Source organism: Biomphalaria glabrata, chromosome 12 (assembly GCF_947242115.1).
Source record: "Biomphalaria glabrata chromosome 12, xgBioGlab47.1, whole genome shotgun sequence".
NCBI classification, from domain to species: Eukaryota; Metazoa; Mollusca; class Gastropoda; family Planorbidae; genus Biomphalaria; species Biomphalaria glabrata.
Window position 1 is genome coordinate 10,917,171 of NC_074722.1, and position 16,393 is coordinate 10,933,563.

General features: G+C 37.5%; 2 protein-coding genes across 12 annotated transcripts in view; one reads left to right on the top strand and one right to left on the bottom strand.

Moving 5' to 3' along the window:
• LOC106057138 (calcium/calmodulin-dependent protein kinase kinase 1-like) overlaps positions 1 to 16,393 on the bottom strand; it is a 216,956-nt gene that overhangs the window by 113,853 nt on the left and 86,710 nt on the right. For 7 of the 11 annotated variants that reach the window (XM_056006976.1, XM_056006981.1, XM_056006975.1 and 4 more), the window contains one exon: positions 14,979 to 15,020. The exons of the other annotated variants lie outside the window; for them this stretch is intronic. In XM_056006976.1, the coding sequence (XP_055862951.1) occupies positions 14,979 to 15,020 (42 nt within the window). The remainder of the gene's footprint in view (positions 1 to 14,978; positions 15,021 to 16,393) is intronic. 11 annotated transcript variants of the gene reach the window in all.
• On the top strand, positions 1,111 to 5,944 carry LOC106053903 (uncharacterized). Its single transcript, XM_056006988.1, has 4 exons — positions 1,111 to 1,282; positions 1,612 to 1,802; positions 2,962 to 3,201; positions 5,140 to 5,944. Exons 2-4 carry the CDS (start codon positions 1,629 to 1,631, stop codon positions 5,863 to 5,865), a joined length of 1,140 nt encoding a protein of 379 aa, XP_055862963.1. The 5' UTR covers positions 1,111 to 1,282; positions 1,612 to 1,628; the 3' UTR covers positions 5,866 to 5,944.

Consider the following 16,393-nt stretch of genomic DNA (forward strand, 5'->3'; position numbering starts at 1 on the left):
TCTGGAGTTTTTTTTTTTTTTTTTTAAATTCAAAACCCCATTTAGCTACGATTGCTTTAAAATAATATTGAAGAGGGAGGTTTTCAACTCTAAACGCTCGGTAGGGAAATTTTGAACTCAAAACCATCTGTAGGGGTTTTAAACTTTAAAGAAAAAGCCATCTGGAGGAGGGGGATTTAAACTCAAAACCCCCTTTTGCTACGCTCATAGCATTTTGAGTGCCTAATTTGCTATTTTTTTAAATATTGAAAAGGTAGTTTTCAGCTTCAAACCCCGCTGGCAGGGGGTTTTAAACTCAAAACCCTTTTGGCTACGCTCATAGATTTTATAGTGTGTAATTTGCTTTTTTTTATATTGAATAGGTACTTTTTAGCTTCAAACCCCAACTGGAAAAAGGGGGGGGGGGATGAAATTAAGCTCAAAACCCATTTGGCTACGCTCATAGAATTTTGAGTGTGTAATTTGTTTATTTTTATATTGAAGAGGGGGTTTATCGTAAATTTTGGAGGGGGGTTTTAAAATCAAAATCTTCCTTAACTGTGCTGTTAGAATTTGGGGATTGTTGTTTGCATTTTTTTGTTTTGTTTTATAGAAGAGGGGGATTTAACTGCGAAAACCTCTGGTAGGGGGTTTAAAACTCAACACCCCCTATAGGGGGTTTTAAACTCAAAGCTCCTGGTAGGGGGTTTTAAACTCAAACCCCCCTGGTAGAGGGATTTATATCTAAAAACCCCCTGATAGGGTTTTTTAAAATCTCAAAACCCCCTGGTAGGGGGTTTTAAACTCAAAACCCCCTGGTATAGGGTTTTTAACTCAAACCCCCCTCGGCTGTGCTGTGGTAATTGATGATTTAGTATTAAAATCTCACCTAAAATAAACAAAATGAAAGCAAAAACCAGTCACTTAATTCCGTTCCCCCCCCCCAGGGGGGGGGGGATTTCATTTCGGGGGGGGGGGAGGGTTTGAACCCCAAGACCAGCTACGCTCATGTTATCAAGTATTCTTACTTTTTGGTTTTTCGAAGAGTTCAAGTTAAGCGACTGAAGTGACACCATGGCATCTATCCAGATGATCAGATAAAATTCAAACAAATCTTGGATGTAATAATTTGGGGTCTATATGGAGAGATTAACTTGAGAACTAGTGTACGTAGTGTTCTATTTTCATGGTCACAGATACCGTACTTAGGGACAACATTGACACCAAGATATTTATACAAGCCTTTGATTTGTTCAGCAGGCAGGAGTTATCAACAACTTTGTTAGGAGAATAGTTTCTAAAGGTCAGTTAAGCAATACCAATCTATTCAATTCAAACAAGATTTTAACTAACTGGATGGATGGATGAATGGATGGACGCATGGCTTAGATAGAGAGATAGATAAATAGATAGATAGTCTTAGATAGATAGATAGATAGATAGATAGATAGATAGATAGATAGATAGATAGATAGATAGATAGATAGATAGATAGATTTAATTATATTTATCTATTCTATTCCATTCATGTATTTATATATTCTTCTGACCTACAATTATTCCTTCTCTGACCTACTTTACTTTAACTTCTGCTGAGCAGACGATGAACCTCTTCTCATGTTATTTATTCAGGAAAATTTGACAGCAGAATGTCATTGGCTGGTGATGACCTCGTGATCAGGAAAGCACGCGCCCAAGACTATGATGCAATCGTCAGAAACGGAGACGTCTACGGGGGCAAAGATTACCTGCCTGCATTGTACCCGCGCGCCGTCACTGACCCGGATTTTTACCCGATCGTGGCGGAGGTCAAAGGTGAAATCGTGAGTAAACATTGCGACATTCTCATTAGACACGTGTTTACGAGGGAGGGGAGGGGGAAGATAATGAGAGGGAGGGAGAGCCTCAATGAGAGAATCACGCTGTAGAAGTCCTTGCTCCTGAGGTTGCTAACAATGTTGTTGTTGGGTTGTTGTTTTTACGGAATTCGCAAACTGAAAAATTTAAAGCCAAAAGAAAAAGATCTTTCTAGCAGCTAATTCAAAATGTATATTTTATCTTTAAAAGTGTGTATTCAATTAAAGAAAGAATACATTGTGCTGTGATAAAAAATGTTCAATAAAAAAAAAAGTCCCCCTATTGAGCCTTGATGACCCCACATGTTTGTTTACCTTAATGACCATATAAACAATCGTCTGTTTTGTAGCGTTAAAACTGTTTCAATATTATATCCTGAACGAGTAGATTTGAGATGTCTAATAATATTCTAACTTTAAAAAAAATACTCAGAGGCGATGCTATGGTGAGGGAGGGAGGGGGAGAATTTCAAAATCTCCCCGGGCCCTTAATTTAGGGGGGCCCCAAAATGAGTGGGTTTTTTTTTTCATTACATACTAAATATCACCCAAAATGCAGCGCCCCCCCCCCTCGTCAAGATGTCAAGACCCCCGGGCCCCCAAATGATGGCGCCTAAGTATATTATAATCAAAGTGACTTTCTTTTTTTAAATAAAAATACTTAACATATAAATCTATATTTGTGTGTGTGTGTTTGAAGAAAATAAAACAAAATGTATCATTGAGCTCTTTGAAAATAGGTCATGAAAGTTCACATGCATAGCGTATGAATCAATGAGTCACGTGGCCCAGCAGAACTACTTGTAAAGCAAAAGCTGCAAATTTGTCACTATTTTATTGGCGAGTTGTGTTGTTCATACTATCACTGGACCTCATTTAGCAAAACGAACGGTCAAAAACCGTTAGAGCCGTTTTCGAGAACCATGTCCAAGTTTGTTTTTTGTTTGTATTTTTTAAAACGATGAAGAATTGGCAAGTTGAGAAGAGTTTGTAGAAACAATGTAACAATGTCTTGCTTTTTCTACAAGTAACAATGTCTGAAGTATTTCTATGCCAGCCCATGCATTGTATTATTTACTTTTTTTTTTTCAACATAAACATAATGCAAATATTCTTAAATTAACAGGTTGGCTTCATGATGGAGCGCTTGATAGATGGGGGCCTGTCAATAATTACTATGGCGGGTCGCACAGTTCCGGCCTACAGAAACAAAGGCGTAATGCACAAGATGGGACTGGAGCTGTTGAAAGACAGACCAGGACGTTGTCCAGCCATCCAATACTTGTACTCTGCAGTCAGAGACAAAGTGGCGGGAAGAGCAGCAGACGATCTACGTCTCGACGGTTACGTGGAAATACTGAGGAAGGTATGAAAAAAATTCAAACATTTTAAGAGTTGATACCCAGGGCCGTTAAAACATTGGGTGTCACTTTCCCTTTGGTGGTCACATTCCCTATGGTAGTCAATTTTCCTCTGGCAATCACTTTCCCTTTTGGGGTCACTTTCCCACTGGCGAATACTTTCCCTTTGGGCGCCACTTTCTCTCTGGGGGTCACTTTTCGTTAGAGGGTCACTTTTCCTTTGGGGCCATTTTCCCTTTGGAGCAACTTTCTCTTTGGGGCTCACTTTTCCTTTGAGGACATTTTCCCTTTGGGGGTCACTTTCCCTTTGGGGCTCACTTTCCCTTAGGGGGTCACTTTCCCTTTGGGGTGTCACTTTCCCTACGGGGGTCACTTTCCTTCCACGAGAGTAGCGGAATACATTTGAATTTGAGAGGTGCAAAAAGGCGTAATGTAGTAACGGTTAACTTTTTTTTACTGAAGAGTTTTTATTTCTGATTTATTTAGCGGAAGTTCTCTATTGATTACAGCATAGTAACAGAATGTCGCAGATATTTATGTGTTAAATATTTCAAATCTAGTTGGCCTCCCTTTACTCTGATTTGCTGTAGTAAGGCAGATTTATTGATCCTGGGAGAAAATTTGTGAATTTAAGTTCTTTTTTAAAATCACACTGTGTGTGTGTGTGTGTATAAGTGTGTAAGAGGGACTGTGTGTACCTTTGAGAGAGACTGTTTGTCTCAAATACATTTAATTACACCGAATCTTTCTGTCTGTCTGTCTGTCTTGGTCTGTCTGTCTGTCTGTCGGTCTCTTTCTATCAGTCTCTCACTCTGTCTGTCTCTGTTTCTCTGTCTCCCTCTCTGTCTGTCTCTTTGTGTTAGTCCATCTCTTTCTGCCTGTCTTCCTCAGTCTGTCTTTCTCTCTCTCTTTGTTAGCCCAACTCTGTCTGTCACTCTATCTGTCTCTCTATTTCACTTTGTCTGTATATCTCTCTTTGTTTATCTCTGTCTGTCTCTCTCTCTGTCTCTCTCTTTGTCTGTCTCTCTTTGTGTCAGTCTATCTCTAGCATTATCTCGATATGTTTGCTTTATTTATTTTAGCACTGTATGCAGGGCCGGTCCTACAGATTGCGGGGCCCTATGCGAAATGGATTGCGCGGGGCCAAGTCTGGGTAGGGATAAGGATAATAAGTGAAAATTTAGATTTTATTTACTAAATAAATTCGTCTTTGCATTTTATTCGTACTTTACTAAGTGTAAAATCACGATCAAATTAATTTTACGAGCCATCTACTATAGAAGATAGATTTCCAAAATAAAGCTGATAAATATTCAGATCTGCCTTTTAGATTTACTATCGACTAGCAAAATATCGCTTTTAATTTTTTTTAAGAGATCGAGATAGATTTAGATCTATATTTAAATGCCAGTGACTATTAGCCTACAGTAAATTAAGTATTAGAACTTACTTTTTTGGTTCAAATTCGTCCTTAAAATTCGCCCTATTATTTTTATTAAAATAAGCTGACATTACGAGCAGGATTGGCGTTTTCCATATTGAATGACACCACAAAATTTTTTCAGATCATGTTTTGAGTTTTCAGGATATTCTAATAATTTCAGGAGATTTTCTTGACTTTTTTTCGTATACTTTGCAATTTCAGGAAATTTCCAGAAGCTCCTGGAAAATCTGGAGACCGCGAAAACCCTGTTTTAAGTTAAACCGGTTTAATTTAATAATTTACAACTAGAGTTAGCGCGGGGCCTATGAAAGTTCGGGGCCTTCTGCGGCCGCATAGGTTGCAGTGCCCTGAGGCCGGCCCTGATCTTTTGTCTCCCTTTCTCTGTCTCACCGTCTCTTTCCTACTCTCTTAAGATGTCTTCTCTCAGTATCGAAAGTCTTTGAATATAAATTAAATGATAAAGGCAATTAATGAGCTAACATACTTATTTTCTCATTAGCCCATCACAAGCTGGGTTTACCATCTCAAAGATTTGTGCAGCATCAACTCTACTGCCACTGAAGGACTTCCTCCTGTGATCACCTTGGAATACGAAGACTTAAAAGCCTTGTTTGCCATGCAAGACATTGTAGAGCGTCTCTTCCCTATAAAGCGGCTATTCAATAACTACATCGGTTACAGATGCCTGGAGTGCAACATCAGACATCTTCTTGACCTCAATAAGGAAGTTTGCATAACTACAAAGTTAAGTTCCTGGGCTCCGGAAACCAAAGGGTCAACTTTACTAACGCCAGAATTCACAAACCCAGAACCCGATAAATCAGAAAAAAATGTCTCGATTGCTGAAACCAACATCGCCGCCAATAAATCTTCTGGCGAAACTTCAGGCACAAAAATGTCTGCCCTGAGAGGTATCGACGTGGTGACATTCTCGGAGTGGTTCATGGCGGAAGCAGGTCTGGTGTACGTTGTCGACGTTTACGCCATAGATGGTCACAGCGAGGCGTCTCTTCAGGCACACATCGCAAGACACCTGCGCCATTTGCTGCAGCTGAATCTGTGTGACCAGGGCGTCTTCGTGGTCTCTTTAACCAACAATGTGTCAGAGGAGAAGGTCCGAACACTGCTCAAACACCACGGCATTGTAGAGCCTTTACCGGAAACAGAGAAATGGAAGGCTTTACATGAAAAAAAGTTGGAAACTTGGAGTGACTCGAAATTATAATGTAAATGTGAACACTTAACGGTGTATTGAAGTAAAAATGAAATGTTATTCTAAAAGTCAAAGAACAGAAACAAAAAGAAACAATTGCGTAGGTTGAACAGAGCATTTAAAAATGTCAAACTAAAAAGCAGCCTGTACATACATAAATACAGAATTTTTCATTAAAATCATTAGAACACCTTATAATATAATGCTAATATTTTTAAACGGACATTCTGACTTTAATGGAGAACTAAAAAAAAAAAACATTTGAAAGGCATTAAAAGTGACCCATAGGGCAGTGTTTCTCAAAGTGGGGAACGCGTACCCCCAGGGGTATAGCAAGACTTTCTAGGGGGTACGCGTTGCACCTCATTAACTATGCAGATTTTTTTAAACACCCACTTATTGTGTCCTGTTAATAAATTAATACTTATACAAGGGGTACACATGAGTGAAAAGTTTAGGAAACATGGCCAGAGGGGAAAACGTTATTGGAGTGTGTCCTATTGCTCGAGTATATAGTTTGTACTGGAGTAAACATTTTGAACCAGAGTGAATAATGTATACCAGAGTTAACAATAAGTACCACAGTAAACAATTTGTACTGGAGTAAACAGAGTAAACATTTTGTACCACAGTAAACAATTTTATTTTTGTTTTATTCATGTTTGTAAAAGTAAAATTTTATATTGGCACTGTTTAAAGTTCTAAATCTATAGATCTATAGACCACAGGTCAGTGCCGTATTGAGTTTTAAAAAGGTCCTAAGATGTTTAAGAAATGGGGCCCTTTTTTAGGCCCTTAGCAAATCCAGACAGTGCTAAATATTTCTTGGTGGTCCTAAGGTTTTGCTTGTTTTTAATTCAGCCCATTCATTGTTTCAACAAGCCTTTAAATAGTAAGTCAAGAATCAAACAAGCTGTAATAAGCCCATACTTTTTGTCCTAAGAATCGAGCACTGGGCTGGCTCCTGTATCCACTTGTCGTTGTCTAGGTCCGGGGTCGGCAACCTGCGGCTCGCGAGCCACATGCGGCTCTTTGGATGTGAAGCTGCGGCTCTTTCGTTCCATTCGCAAATATTATTTATTTTATCGAAAATTTTTTTTTTCAAAAAGTTCTTAATCTTTTAACGAGGATTAGGCACTGATTCTATCTTCAGCCACTTGTACTAGCTTTTCACCACACCCCTCCCCCATTACACGCGTCGTCACAGTAATCAGTCCGTCCGAAGCTCTTGAATGACGCCGTCGTCTAATGCTTCTATGTACGCTTTAATTCGATTTTGGCTGTGACGTATAGTTTATTGTTTCAGGTAAATGAGTTAGAAGCGAATTATCTTCTCAAAGTTAGAAGCAATCTATAAGTAATGCTGATCTGGCAAACGTTGGGGTACCAGGACGTACCACTAGAACTTGCACAAAAAATGCAAACCATTTACATATGGTATGTCAAAGATTGCTTTATACCTGCATCTTGAAAACATTTTCATGATTTCGAAAAAAAAAACTTGAATAAAAAATAAAAGCTAAAACAGTACAAGATAGAAGAGCTAAAATGTCTTCAAATGTAACATATTTGCAGGTGGAATATATTCAATATTCTTCTGTCTTGTCACTTGCTATAGAGGAGTTTTGCAACATAAAAGACACGAATAAGTTGACCTTTTGTAATGTATGTCTTCCCAAGTTCCAAAAGAAGAACTTGGATTGCTACTGCTCTGGCGACAAACTAGAGGGGATGATAGAGCGTATGCCGAGCAAAAATACATTGAAGACATTAAAATCGTTTAAATAACAAGGAGCAACTACGATTCTTCGAAGTAAAATAAATTGCGAAATTCTTTCGTTTCACTGAATAATACACCAAGAAGCGCTTTTAGACCAAACGATTCAGGCCAAAATAGTTGAGGTCATAAGTTCGGTAATCAAGATTGTTATTAGCATCTTGTCAAAAGCACTCAACCATCGTCAGTTTAAAGAATTCTTAAGCGAAATGGAAACTCCATATTCCGATCTCCTTCACAATAAAGTGTGATGGCTTTCCAAAGGTAAGGTGTTGAAACGTTTAGGCTTGTGCTTGAATGAATTAAATACATTCCTAAATGAAAAAGACATTTATCACCCTGAATTAGAGAACAGCAAAAGGTTGCAAAAATTTTAACTTTACATAACAGCGAAATTAAATGAGCTGAATGTTAAACCATAAGGAAATGGAAACGCAGGCGATGTTTGGATAGATCAGCCTTCTTTTGGAAAAAAAAATATTATTGCAGAAGAGAGGTAAGTTACTTTTTTTTCAATGTCTAAAGAAATGTCGCGATAATATCAGTGCAACTGTTGACACGAATTACTTCAGCTAAGTTACAAAAAAAATAATTCAAAGATGAATTTGTTGACAGTATTTTATGACGGTAACAGGATAATACAAACTAGCAAAATCATTCTAGCATTACTAGTAAATCAACACATATAGTAACGAAATCCTAATAGATCCATTTGAAATTGATACTGGAGTTCTAGAAATGCCATTGATTGAAAGTAAAACTTTGTTGAATTGAAAATGTAAAGAGTTTAACAGCAAGTCGGAAAAGTTGAAAGTCCAGAAATGCATGTACGTAACGCAACAAGTGGACATCTTTAAAAAAAATGTCGCGAGTTGATTCGGCGCAAGAAATAATCTTCCAGTTAGCAACATTGAGGTGAAGAAGTTGGCAATTCGAGTGCTATATTCGGACCTACATATTCGTCTGAGCAAGCGTTCTCCTGCATGATATTAAAAGTAAGAAGCCAACAAACAAATGGAAATATAGTCGTGTTTGAAACTAAAAACAACAAGTTATGAGCCAAATGTATACAAAATTTCTAAAACCAAAGCCATCGCTCCCATTGAATTTGTTTGCTTAATTGCTTGTTATTGAAGTACAAGTTAGTGTTAAAAATAAATGTTTAACTGCTTTATTTGCTACCAACATGAACAAAAAATTAATCTAATAATGCCATATATATATATTAAATATTATCTACTTTTGCTGTGAAAACACTACTTATATATGAATAAATAAATATTTTGTCTTATGAAAACATTTTTTTTTCATAAAAAAGTAGTAATGTGAGTACTACGTATTGTTGGCAAGGAAAAAAAAAACGTTGTGGCTCTTTAAAATTTTAAAATTTGTAAATTGTAATTTTTGGCTCTTCCGACTTAAAAGGTTGCCGACCCCTGGTCTAGGTTGATTCTGGAACTACGACACTCAAACGATATAGCGATTTGAAACAACGTACTTCCTAATTTAATGTAGCTTGGTAAACAACGCCCTCGTAGGTAGACTAAACGTATAACACAGAACACCAAGAGTGCAGCTTAAATATTTATTGTATAATATATGATCCTCCTGGGGTGAATAAATATGAATTAAACTGACTATTAACAAGCAAAATAAAAAAAAATACTTTTGTGAAAAACAAAGGTTATATAATTAGTTTGGATCAGTCATGTAATTAAATTAGTAATAAGCCTTAAACGACCATCTATAACGAGGACTTAGTCAGCTCATGCAATCAGTCAAGTACTATTTTTACCACATCAGTCAAGTACTATTTCTTTCCTTGTTTGAGATACCAAAGTAATTTATTACCAATAGTTAATTAACTAACTGGTTATTTTTTTTATTGATTGTCAGGTAAAAGAAATTATTGTACAAATCAGCTTGATTCTAGAGAACACACACACACACATGTACAGCGCGGGTAGTGACACAGTTCGACCAGCAGACGACATTGTTATCGAGTATTTATACTTATGTGCTTTCGAGGATTTCAGTTAGACATCACCTAAAATTCTAACAAATCCTGGATATTACTTTCAGAACTAGTGTAGGTAGCGTTCTATTTTCATGGTCTCAGAGTACTTAGAGAGTCAACATTGACACTGGGAAATGTATACAAGCCTTTGATTTGTTCAGCAGGAAGGAGTTAATAACAACTTTGTTGGGAGTATAGTTTCTAAAGGTCCGTTTAAAGCAATACCAATCCGTTAAATTAATTTAGATTCTATCTAGGTTTCTGATTAGATAGATAGATAGATAGATAGATAGATAGATAGATAGATAGATAGAGAGAGAGAGAGAGAGAGAGAGAAGGAGAGAATTCTATCTTATCCATGTATTTAAAAACTTCTGCTGGGCAGACGAGGAACCTCTTCTCATGTTATTTATTCACGAAAATTTGACAGCAGAATGTCATTGGCTGGTGATGACCTCGTGATCAGGAAAGCACGCGCCCAAGACTATGATGCAATCGTCAGAAACGGAGACGTCTACGGGGGCAAAGATTACCTGCCTGCATTGTACCCGCGCGCCGTCACTGACCCGGATTTTTACCCGATCGTGGCGGAGGTCAAAGGTGAGATCGTGAGTAAACATTGCAACATTGTCATTAGATTTGTGTTTACCATTAGGTAGAGAGAGAGAGAGAGAGAGGGGGGGGGTGAGATAATGAGAAAGAAGAGAGTGACGGATGAGGAGGAGGGAGAGGCTCAATAAAGGGAAGTAATCATACTGTAGAAACCCTTGCTCATGAGGTCGCTTTACGATGTTGTTGTTGCTGTTTTGTTTTTAAACGGGGTTTCTCAAACTGAGAAATTAAAAAGTCAAAAGAAAGAAAGCATTGTAGCAGCCAATTCCAAATGCTCTATTTCTAAGTGTGTGCCTTCAAGCGAAGAAAGTTGACGTTGAAAAGAAAGCCCCTTATAAAGTTTTGCCGAGTTTGTAAGTCTGTTTATTTTGATGACCATATAATGTATTGCACATTTGCACTCGTCTTTTATGATATCGGCTCAATATTATACACTGCAAGGTTATATTATAGCTATCAAATAATACTCTAACATCAAAAAAAAAAATTAAACTACGCCTAGAGATTGAAGGATCGATGTAAAATGAATGGACTTCGATTGCTGAAACCAACATCGCCGCCAATAAATCGCCTGGCGAAAACTTCAGGCAGCACAAAAATGTCTGCCCTGAGAGGTATCGACGTGGTGACATTCTCGGAGTGGTTCATGGCGGAAGCAGGTCTGGTGTACGTTGTCGACGTTTACGCCAGAGATGGTCACAGCGAGGCGTCTCTTCAGGCACACATTGCAAGACACCTGCGCCATTTGCTGCAGCTGAATCTGTGTGACCAGGGCGTCTTCGTGGTCTCTTTAACCAACAATGTGTCAGAGGAGAAGGTCCGAGCATTGCTCAAACACCACGGCATTGTAGAGCCTTTAACTAATAATAATTTTAAAAACCCCATTTGAAAGACATTATAAGTGGCCATATAGAGGAAAACGTTATTGAATTGTGTCACGTTACTGAGAAACAGGGTTCGCGCCAGTAAATAGTTTGTACTGGAGTAAACATTTTGAACCAGAGTGAATAGTTTACACCGGAGTTAACAAAATGTACCACAGTTAACAATTTGTACCAGAGTAAACAATATCTTTGTTCATATTGTTTAAAAATCTAAATATATAAAGCATAGTCCAAAGACATGAGTCAGAAACTTGAAAAGGCTCTGAGCTTTTTGAGAAATAGGGCCATTATTGGGCACTTTGTGAGTCTATTTATTAAAGGTCAGTGCTGAATATTTCTTGGGGGTCTTAAACTTTAGCCTCCTTTGCCTGTAGGTCAACCTGGCCCTAAATGAGGTCAAATATCTATAATTTTCTTTTTTTACAAATCTGTGTGTCTTGCCACTAAACTATTTGTATAGATCACTTTGTTTTGTTGGCTTTGTTATTTCCTGTTCACCTTTCGAAAAAAACATGCAGCGGGTCAAGGTCATCGGTTTTATCAATATTGAATGCAATCTGAAATCTGAAACCCGACAGGCGTCCAGCAGACGAGAAAACAACGCCCTGTCCACATCTATGGCAACGTACTTTGTGACACGGTGACATTTAGCAATGAAAGGTCGCGATGGCACACTATGAAGTGGGGGCCATCTTGTCACAACTCAGGTTTTAAATAGTCATAACGCTTAGCGTCAAAAAATGATTCTTAGTAATTTTTTTTTTTGGGGGGGGGGGGGTGGGAAGATGGAGAGAAAGGAGCTTACTTGATCACTTTAGGGCAACATGAGTTGTGAATAACATTCACAATATTGAAATAGGGTTTCTACACTATGGCACCAACTTTGAGGTGGTGACAGGAGACTACTGTGAATTTTGTTCCATTGAACCATTCTCGATCCTGGAAGTGCCAAAAAAGTCTTTCACTGTTTTGTCGAGTATTTGGCACCGCCGACGTAACCCGAACCCGCAATCCCCGACTTTTAAACCGTGGGTTACCAAGTTTTCTTTGATGATTTCAGGATACATTATTTTCTTAGAAAAACATATCGATTTTCTAAAATTGTAGCAATGTAAAATGTTGTAAGATAAGATAATTTTATTGATCCATTCAAATGGAAATTCAGTTTGACTACAATTGACAACATCAGCGTCACTACTGTACAATAACACTATACTTAAACAAGGTTACAAAAGACAGTTTGTGTGGAAACACAAACTCAAAATCGGCCCCCGAAGAGATCCACCCAGGCAGGTTTCAATATTTTCAGAAAGAACATCCAAATGAAATTATATCAAAGACAAATGAGAGATAAGAATGGAGAAAGAAGGTTAACAGATCTTGTGTAGTGCCCCAACGGTCCCGCAGATCAAAGGATAGGTGTAAGTGAATGTAAAATTAGATGTGAACCTGGCCTAACTAGTTCCCATTTTAGACCTTGTGGTCTATAGGGCAGATGATGTAAAGTTCATCTGTTTTTGTGGCCTACGGTTAGCGAGGGTGTCATGTAGCCAGCACAACGACCAACCGCCTATACTTTTCCCCAACTAATGTCAGGTACCCATTAGAGCTGAGTGGACTCAGAGGCGCCTAAAGATTGCAAAGTTGAAAATCCCAGTCTTCACCAGGATTCGAACCCAGGACCCCCGGTTCGGAAGCCAAGCGCTTTACCGCTCAGCCACCGCGCCTCCCCTGGCCTAACTGATGTCTTATAATTGATCTAATTGTTTTGAAAAGGATCAAACTCTTATTCAATCCTAAAAAAAAAAAATTAAAAAAAAAAATGTCCGCAATAAAATAAAATGTTCAGAAAAATGAAGTTAATAAGATTACTATTCATTTTAAATTAGGTCTAACTTATAATGCATACTAATTAGCTTTTTTTCTTTAAAAAACTGCTTGCATAACTGATTTTAAAAATTAGATTTTTCGCTTTCAGAAAAAAAAAAGTAGCCGTTGCTTCAGAACTTTGAATGGTCTAAAATATTGTGATGTCGAATTTTCAATATCTTTTCTAGTTTACGAGATCTAAACGGGACGAACGGACAGACATTTCGCACAAAACTAATAGCGTCTTTTTCCCTTTCGGGGGCCGCTAAAAATTCAAACAACATTCACACACGAAACACATACACATTCACAACCAGCGCTTTATGAATAAGACTTCTATGTACTTCTCGATGACGACAGCTGATCTTGTAACACTCTGACCGAAAGTGTAACACCGTTACAATATAAAAAGTAGTAGCACACAAAAATGTAACAGTTTTAACAAATGTTACACTGTAAAACAAAATGTTAACTCTAATATTTTATTTAATAAGTTAGTTAAAGGCTGAGTAGATCTATTTAATTATCTTGACTCACGACTACGCAGTATTGGATGAGATCAATTCAGAATAAAACACACACACACACACAAACTAACATTTACTTGGCTCAAACAAGACCAATCGTTGTAGCATGCCTGTAAATACTGACCTGGGACGTCGCAACCTGTGGGCAGTTTAGACCAATAGCTCGTTGTCATGTCACAGGTCTGATGTCACGACATGTGACGTGGAAACTAGCAATTGGTCTAAGCTTCCCATAGTTGTGACGACGCAGGTCAGTGTTCCCGGCCTTCTAAAACGATTGGTCTCGACTCCAAACCCTGCGCTTTGATTAGATCTGGTATTTGGTTATCAAGTAAAAGTGATTTCATTTTTACCCAAAGTTTTGTTTCCTATTACACTTTGTTACAATTTAAACCTCGTTCTGTATACCAGACAGGCTTCAGCAGTATAATTTAGAGAAGTTGTTTAGTAAAGCGTTTAAAAACAGTCTCCATTCTCTTGTTTTGGTATCAGTGCCGGATTTAAGTAAGCAGACACCCCGTCCATAATTTTATCAGTATAATTTAGAGAAGTTGTTTAGTAAAGCGTTTAAAAAACAGTCTCCATTCTCTTGTTTTGGTATCAGTGCCGGATTTAAGTAAGCAGACACCCCGTCCATAATTTTGTTGGTAGGTTTTAACCTCCTTTGAAGAATTTAGTTTTAAAAAAAAGGTAAATCCGGCCCTGATTGGCATACTATATTGTTTATATAGTTGTTTTGTTTAATGTGTCACAAAGTTTTCAATAGAAAGATCAACATTCTTGGTATTTCATTCATGATTGTACTTCATGTTAGAAAAATACATTGTCTCATGCGGATAAGCCATTGCAAACAACAAGGATATGAAAAGATAAAGACTTTGTAAGTGTTATAAGATTTAAAGGTACAATAATAAAACTTCGAATTTTATTTAATTTAATCTGATATATTATATTGTTGAGAATTAGTTTGTGCCGCTTTGAATATATCCAGGGCTTTTTTGTGTGTGACGGTACGCACCAGTACGGCGTACAGGCACCTTTTTGAATGTGGGGAAAAATATTACCTTTCTTGATTTTAACGAATATAATAAATTTATTAGTAGTTAAAAGTTAGGCAAAGAATCACTGAATATATCAATCACCCCAGCGAGGACACACTTTGTGTTTGAACACCACCAAGAAACGCGCAGCCATTAACCATGCAGTCGTTTTTTTAGTTTGTTGTTTATTTATTTTTGTGTGTGAATTAAAATATGTGTACGTTTATTTTACATCGTGGGGGGAAATGTTTTGGTTTACATTTTGTTTAATTTTACAGCCACATGAGCATGTTCCAGCTATTTAATTCAGCGTTTCATAGATTCGTTTAACTTCTGAGGTCTAGATGTGTAGGGGTTGGGAGAAGGTGAAAGAACAAAGAAGGGGAGATAAAGACTTACCCAGTAGTCATCTTATCTGTACAGTTATCCTCCTTGGACTCGCTAAAAAATGGGAGAAAACAAAACAGCAAAAATACAACAGTGTGACAATATTGATTGCAACCAGTGATGGGGGAGTTACAGGGGCGGAGATTGGATAACTTATTTGGGAGGGGGGAGAGAAGCTTGTTCTTTGATAGTAACAAATATAAAATTGTAGAGATTCTCTTCTATTGTGTTTTTTTTTAATTGCACCCCCAATCAGAGTACCCCAGGGCTCCGGATAGATATTCGATAGTTACTACTCTCTTCTTGGACAATCACAAAGTTTGATTGGAACACAGAAGAGCTCTGGATCAGTACATTTACTAAAAGACATTCCAATGTACGTACTTCCGTTTTTGAAGTAACGTCTGTATTATATAAGATAAGATAAGAAGCAATAGTTTCATTACACTCCTACACACTGAGGACATCTTACAAGTAATGCGTCATGACACTCAACATTGCTTCAAATTAGTCTGCTGGACCGTCGGGGCATCACACATGATCTGTTGACCGTCTTTCTCCACACCTCTCTGACTTGATTAGAATCTCTTTTAATGACAGGACCATCCATTCTTTTATATTGTCTTCCCATCGCATCTTCTTCTTTTCCCTGGTACTGTTCCCTGTAGGAATGTCTTTGCGAGCCATGAGAAACTTGTGATATGAATTCATTTGTGAAGCGGTCTAATAAGACCTACAAAACACCTGGAACTCTTAAAAGTAAGAAACTACCTTTTTCGATAGCCCCTGTGGGTAATGGGCCAGGTCGCAATGAACCCCTTTGCGCGATGGTTACTAGGTGGACTACTGCGCTGTTCCCCATCACTGTTTGATAGTACACTATAAAGCTGTTATACATTTATATTAAAAAAAAAAGGGATACAGTATTTTATACGTAATCACTCAAAGCTACAATACACAAATACACAGCTACAAACTTGTATCAAATACAAGAAGATCACAAGAAATCTCGGCTTCAGATTCAGAGGCGTAATATTTCCAATATGTTGTTTGGCCCCAAAAAAGGTGTATGTTATTTGAAATATTCCAGAAAATGTCTAATGCTGGGGTCAATTAGTGCTATAATGTCTGGTCATAGTTCATCTAGTGATTGAATAATTAGTGTTGTGGTTTTCTAGCGCTAGAATATACCTCATATTTTGGTTATCTAGTATTTAGATACCTTATACAATGATTATCAAGTGCTGAAAATGTATATTTATATATATATATATTTATTTATTTATTTATATATATATATATATATATATATATCATGTCATTTTTAGGGGTCCTCTGGATATAACTAATTCTTGTAATCTTGCTGATGTATTTATCAGATGTTAGTTATCTATGTCTTGTACTTGTGTCTCATAGACCTTGTCTAG

Excerpts from the sequence above, each read along its gene's own strand:
- LOC106053903 (XM_056006988.1), top strand. The coding sequence starts at position 1,629 with ATGTCATTGGCTGGTGATGACCTCGTGATCAGGAAAGCACGCGCCCAA. Across the intron at positions 1,803-2,961 it reads CGGAGGTCAAAGGTGAAATC|GTTGGCTTCATGATGGAGCG; the intron begins GTGAGTAAACAT and ends TTAAATTAACAG. Across the intron at positions 3,202-5,139 it reads ACGTGGAAATACTGAGGAAG|CCCATCACAAGCTGGGTTTA; the intron begins GTATGAAAAAAA and ends TTTTCTCATTAG.